The 6,336-nt window shown below is 36.4% G+C and overlaps 2 protein-coding genes across 2 annotated transcripts; one reads left to right on the top strand and one right to left on the bottom strand.

The window, feature by feature from the left end:
* Positions 1 to 209: 209 nt before the first annotated feature.
* On the top strand, positions 210 to 1,541 carry LOC120167845 (ylmG homolog protein 2, chloroplastic-like). Its single transcript, XM_039176738.1, has 3 exons — positions 210 to 589; positions 677 to 891; positions 1,203 to 1,541. Exons 1-3 carry the CDS (start codon positions 284 to 286, stop codon positions 1,474 to 1,476), a joined length of 795 nt encoding a protein of 264 aa, XP_039032669.1. The 5' UTR covers positions 210 to 283; the 3' UTR covers positions 1,477 to 1,541.
* A 172-nt stretch (positions 1,542 to 1,713) lies between these two features.
* Positions 1,714 to 5,079, bottom strand: LOC120167843 (EIN3-binding F-box protein 1-like). Its single transcript, XM_039176735.1, has 7 exons — positions 3,976 to 5,079; positions 3,318 to 3,751; positions 3,074 to 3,235; positions 2,792 to 2,867; positions 2,436 to 2,591; positions 1,941 to 2,172; positions 1,714 to 1,881 (listed from the first exon to the last, which is right to left on the bottom strand). Exons 1-6 carry the CDS (start codon positions 4,954 to 4,956, stop codon positions 1,963 to 1,965), a joined length of 2,019 nt encoding a protein of 672 aa, XP_039032666.1. The 5' UTR covers positions 4,957 to 5,079; the 3' UTR covers positions 1,714 to 1,881; positions 1,941 to 1,962.
* Between the last annotated feature and the right edge of the window lie 1,257 nt (positions 5,080 to 6,336).

Genomic DNA, 6,336 nt, shown 5'->3' on the forward strand with positions numbered 1-6,336 from the left:
AAGTAGGTTAGTCGTAATAAACATATGTTGTACGGATTTTTAATTGTATGTGATTTAGTTTTGAGATATATATATATTTTTTTTAAAAAGACCGTAGCATTTTAAATAATACAAAAGCATGGTGGCAAATAAGTTCGTGCCACGTAGGTTAAAAATTAAAATATCTCTTTAGAAAAATCCCAATCCACTTAAAAATGGAGAAACGCTATCTTCTTTCTTTCTTCTTCCTCTCTTCATCACTCGAAAGCAAAGCTTCTCGATTTTCTCTACTCTTCAAAGGAAAATGGTGGGTAAAATGGCCATCACCGAGCTTAGCAAACAAACCCCAAAATCCAAATCCCCAAATTCAGTTCCCAGATCCTTGCCAGTCTCTTCGGCATTGATTCAAACACCATTCGCGCCTCCATTTTCTAGGCCATCATCGTCATCAAAGCCCAATCTCGTTCCCTTTGTCCCTGAAAATGTAATCCATCACCTTCACAATTCAATCGTTTCAACTGCCGATAAGTTCTGGAATTTCCTCAAGCAAAACCCGGTTTTCGAAAACATTATCTCCTTATCCTCCGAATTCCAGAGCTTCTGCAATGAGGTAACTGATTTTTGTTATCTAATTTCTTTCAGTTACGATTATAGTTTTTGACTTGTGAAGACTTACATTTTCAATTTTTTCCGGTAGGTAAAAACTTGCAGAAATGAATACTTGAAGATTATGAATTATTCTCCGATTTCAAATCACAATTTTGCGGCGGTTTTGCCCGGTGATTCAGTGGCAGGAGTCGTGGTTGCAAATGGAATCCTAAATTTCTTAAACATTTACAATACGCTGTTGATTGTAAGGCTGGTTTTGACTTGGTTCCCTAACTCACCTCCAGCCATTGTTAGTCCCCTCAGGTACTTCCAGTTCATTCCATCAATCTCAAGAAATAGTTAAAATTATGGTTTCAATCCTTCTAATATGCCTAAATTTGAATTTAGTGACAATTTGTTATCTATTTCTATAATGCCAGTTGTTAATTTAGATATTTAACATCATTGAAGACTACTTATATCATCGTGATTAGTCAGTTAATGGGTCGAATACGGTGGTGCTACCAAAAAAGTAAACAGATTGAATCATGATTAGAGGGACTAAACCAGACTTTTGAAATACTTTAAATCTTAATATTCAAAAGCTAATAAGTTTATTTATGTTTTTGATTCAGTACTATATGTGATCCGTACCTGAACATATTCCGGGGGATAATTCCACCATTAGGAGGAACATTGGATCTATCTCCAATACTTGCATTTATAGTTCTAAACGCATTTACTAGCACTGCCGCTGCACTTCCGGCCGAGCTTCCGGTGGCTGGACAACCTCCGAGAAGAGCTTTGTCACCTTCATTGTTCACCTCTTTAACCTCGTCGCAGAAGAAATGGATGAGACGACTCAACCAGAGCCGGTCAAAGAATTCTGAACTCAATGCCAACAAATAAATTTGTTCTTCCTTTTAGAGTTACATGGAGGTCCTTTAAACCTTTTTACTCTCTATTTTGTATCACTGGAAATTCTTTTGCTATGAAACTATTCTGTGAAACCCGGAAATCATTATTCTTTTTATTCTTGTTTAATCATCTGCAGTAATCACTAGAATGAAAATGTTTGTTAATAAAAGAGGAACTTTGCAGATAGATTCTGCTCCTTGAAGGATCAAGGATAAGGTTTGCAGCTGAGAAAATAGAATAAAACCATATAGAATCAACTGAAATACACTCTCAACTATGGAGAAGATTTCTATCTCTTTAATTTGATCATATCATGTAAACTATCCAAAATATTCCATTGACCATTATACAGGTTTTGAATGATTGTGAATGTGGTAGGACACGAAAAGAAGTGTGAGGTGTAGCACTAAAGAGATTAGCTCGATCTGGTGTTTAGTAATTGTTTTGTAGGTATGCTTCTTGAAGGCTTTGAATGAATCAATCTTGCTTTTTGTATATGTCAATCAATGAGGCTGAGCCTAGCAAACTGGGTAACCTTGTTAGTGAGTGTAAGCTACCGATAGGTGAATACCGCAGTGGAGGTTCTTGGGGTTTGAGCAAATCGAGAAATTTCGATACTGTTCTCAGCTCCTGTCCAATGATCTGAACCTGGGGATTCGAATGCCCTTTTAGAAACACATCCGTGAGCTGCATTGAACACGAAAAGGCCCCGGATAAGAAACACATTTTGATTTGCAGAAGCACAAATATCTGGTATCAAACTATCAAAATATGAGATGTTTCCCCATCTATTTGAATTTGCATTTACGCATTCTTGCAGTTTAGATCAGTTTTATCACGAGGAAGAAATAAGCATTCTGTTTAGAAATTGCACATGAATAGATTGGCCTGAAATGCCAATTCTGCAGTAACAGGATGTTTTTTAGAGACAGAGAGTTTGGCAAATTTACCTGTGTACAGCCGAAGAGTTTTAGCTGCTTCAGTGACAAGCAACTATCTACAATCAGCCCTAGTGCTTCATCGTTCAATTTACGGCACCATGATAGGTCCAAACTGAATAATTTCCTCGAGCATTTGGAAAGCGCCAATGCAGTGTTCAGTCCCACCTGTTACAAGTTGTTCGACACCATAAGTTGTTTACCGATTACCAAATTATTGCAATATGAGGAGAAGCTGAAGCAGTTCGACAGATACAACGTGAATGTGGTATAATGAAAGCATTAAGATAGTAAGTATCTTTGGTGCCGGCAAAAAGAAAAGCCAAAACAATAAGATGGCAAGGCATATCGGTAACTTGATATCTCACCAAGGGAATGTTGTTCAGGGAAAGTTCAGTTAGGTCACTTCCTGAGGCTTCCAAGAAGGCAGCAATAGCTTCATCGCTGTTGTATAAAACGAAATACATCAATTACAGGTACTGCTTCCCTCAAAGTCGAAAGAAAGTGGAAATTTACATACGAGAATCCGCAGCGTGATTGACAAGTATGGAATGATTAAACATGTGAGAACGACATAAAACAGTGTCACAATGAAAGTATCATTATCTACAGAGGCTAGGAAATGAACAGATGATGGCATAGAAGGAAACCTGAAACCGTTGCGGCTCAGTTTAAGCCTGCTAATTGATCTACAGCCATTGGCAAGATATCTCATTGATTTATCCGTCAACTTCGACAAGTAAGAAAGGTCAATTGTGCATAATTTGGAACAATTTCCCCCCACAGATTTGATAGATACATCAGTCAATTCCCTGCATCAAAAAACACCACCTGTTACCAAATCTGATGATAGATATACTTCTGAATTTATTAGAATGTTCTTAGATAACTCACAAACAATTAGTGAAAACAAGCTCTTTCATATTTTTGCCACATGCTTCAACCATTTGGATGACAAAATCATCACAGACAGTTGGAATTCCAGCCATTGACAGAACTTCCAGACATTTAAGCTTCTTCAGTGCGGGCAATACTACCATGGCTTCAATATTATGACATTCATCTAAATAAAGCTCTCTTAAGGTGGATTCAGAGCAGTTAGCTAGATTCTTGATACCAGCAGATGTGAGAAGGGAGCAATGGCTCAGATTTATTGACTGCAGAGCAGGGGCAGACAATGCAAGCATATTTAGCCCTTTGTCCGCCATGCGATGTGCGCCATTCAGAGACAAGGTAGCTAAAGCAGGAAGGCTGTTTGATGAACGGGCTAACGTATCTTGTAGTACATAATCCGGCATACAAGATCCACACAAGTCAAGCTGCAACACCTGCCTCCAGAGCCCGAAAACACCATTAACGACTGACAGCCAGGTATAAGAAAGTACTGATCTTTCAATTGCAATGTCAAATTATCCCTACAGTTATAGGACTCATATGCAGGATAACAGGGTCAACAATAATCTTCACAGCTAAAACCACATGATCCCTACAGTCAAGTTGCAAAATATATTGCTAAAACCAAATGGAACAAAATGTGCTCAAGTTCACTTACAGTTAAGTTGTTGGTATCACAGCAGCCAAATATCTTGGTGAATTCATCTTCGGTCACTTGCGAACAGTCGTTGATTCGAATCTCTGTTGGCAATCCACTAGCAAGAAGTTGCAAAAAATGAGCATCCATATTCCTAGAATCACACAACAATCGACTGAGCTTATGCCTCAGCATATCAGGAACATGGTCAAGTGATACAATCACATCGGCATTCTTCGCAAGAGTACACAAACTAAGGTCTAGCAAAGAAGGAACCTTACGACCCATAAAAGGTGATCTTTTAACATTCTTTGGTACCCATTTGAACTCAACTCCTAATCCACCACTTGATAACTTCTTTCTGGAAATTCGGGTTTTAATCACCTCCATTGCCTTACCGAAAGGAGTTCCTAATTGTTCTTTGTCATCATCGTCATCATCAATGATGACGCTCTTCAAAGCAGCAGGATCAGCATTCTTGGTAGAATATTTCGAAAGGCACCTAGATTCAACTTGACCACATGCATGGTCTAGGGCAAATTGTTTAGCAATCTCATGGAATCTTTCTGCTTTCTCCCTTTCCAGTCTTTCTCTAATAGCAACCTTGTCTTCAAAATGACGAACAAACCTATTGTTCTTTGGCTCAACCTGTTTCTCTCCCCATGTTCTGATCATTTCCAAATCATGCTGAATTTCCTCTTGTGTTAATGCAACATAAATTTTCCTCTTTTTACTTGAAGAACTGGCGATTTCGGCATCGGGGTCTCTTTCCATTCTCAAACCAATGCCCATAAAAGACTTGAGGAAATCAAATGTTGGTAACCGGGGAAACAAAGGATCAGAATCCACTGGCACAGTCTCGGGCAGCAGGTTAAGATCGAGATTCAAAGATGCATTCCGCTGCTGCTGCGTACTAAAACCGGTAGTTTCATCTTCGTTTTCTCCCAAATTCTCATCACTTTCCCGAGAATCAGTTTTCTCGGGAAACCCCACATCATCCATTTCCCAGTTTCTTGTTCTTCTTCGATATTCGATACGCCCGCGAACAATCGTAACTGAAAATTTCGAGAAGCGTGCCCTTTTTAATCTGTTTAAACCTAGAGCCCCGAGAGAAAGATTGGTTTTTTTTTTCTTCACGTTTCTTTCAGTACTGATAATTACTATTCAAAGGGTAGTAATAATTGGAGCATAAATGTCTAGTTTTTGACATTGGGGTGACTCTGATTTTGCCACGTGGAATTTGGCTTTTGATCGGACGGTAGATGTAAAATATGTTTATTCAAATTAAAAGTTATTTGTTGATGTGAAGATGAAATTGGAATGAAAAATGAGATCCTGGATGTGAAACGTGAAGTGGGGACTTTGAAATTTGGTGTTGGAAAAGAATTGTGTTTGGGGTTAGGGTTAGGGTTTGGCCTAATAGTCAATTAGGTATTGGATGTGTGAGTCAGATGGGCCTCCACAATGAACTTCACCACTAAATTCAACCTTACACGCTTTATTCTTTTTATGGTTAAGCATATTCCTTTTCTTTTTGAAGTGAAAAAAACATCATTGTATGAATCAGATCGGAATAACTGGTCGAATTAGTTGAACTACATTAATCCATCTGTTTAACTAATCGAATCGAGAATTAATGTTTGTACAAATAATCATTTTTTATCATATGTTTTTAGTATTTTAGTCCTTAATATTTCAATTTTAGTAAAATAGACCCTATTTGATAAAATTATTAATTGATTAACAATCAACCCATGTTACCGACATAATATTTTCATGTATTCAATTGATTATATGACATATGTAACGTTATCATTTTGGTGACATGTCATATGTCAAATTATCATTTTAGATGATATGACACGTACTATGTTAACAACAAGTATAACACGGTCTTTTTTTAATTAACATTATCATTTATGTAAATGTTGAGAGTACTTTTATTATTATGCCTCTAAAAGTAATGTGAATCGTTTTAAACTATAGAAAATGTAAATTAATGTACAAAAATGATGTTTCAAACGATTAAACGATATCTGAGTTTTTATATTTTATTAATAATTTTGAATTTCTTGTCTAATTCATATTGAATTGTCATTCTAGTTTGTTTGACTATCGTTTTGATTTTTATAACATTAATAAAAAAAATTAATAATCCATATTTAAAATTTTAGTGATAAACTTATTAATAGGTCTCAAAAGTAAAGGGGAGTGTTATCCTTTATATTATGTTGGAATGTTCAAATTTTGGAATCAATTTAGAATGAAAGTTAAAATTTGAGGATGAAATTAAAATTTTCAAAAATTTAAGAATTAATTTGAAATGAGGGTTATAATTTAGGGGTATACAATGAATTAACTCTATTTTGGGTAAAGTATACA

This window comes from Hibiscus syriacus, unplaced genomic scaffold, assembly GCF_006381635.1.
Source record: "Hibiscus syriacus cultivar Baekdansim isolate YM2019G1 unplaced genomic scaffold, ASM638163v2 tig00111701_pilon, whole genome shotgun sequence".
Classification (NCBI taxonomy): Eukaryota; Viridiplantae; Streptophyta; class Magnoliopsida; order Malvales; family Malvaceae; genus Hibiscus; species Hibiscus syriacus.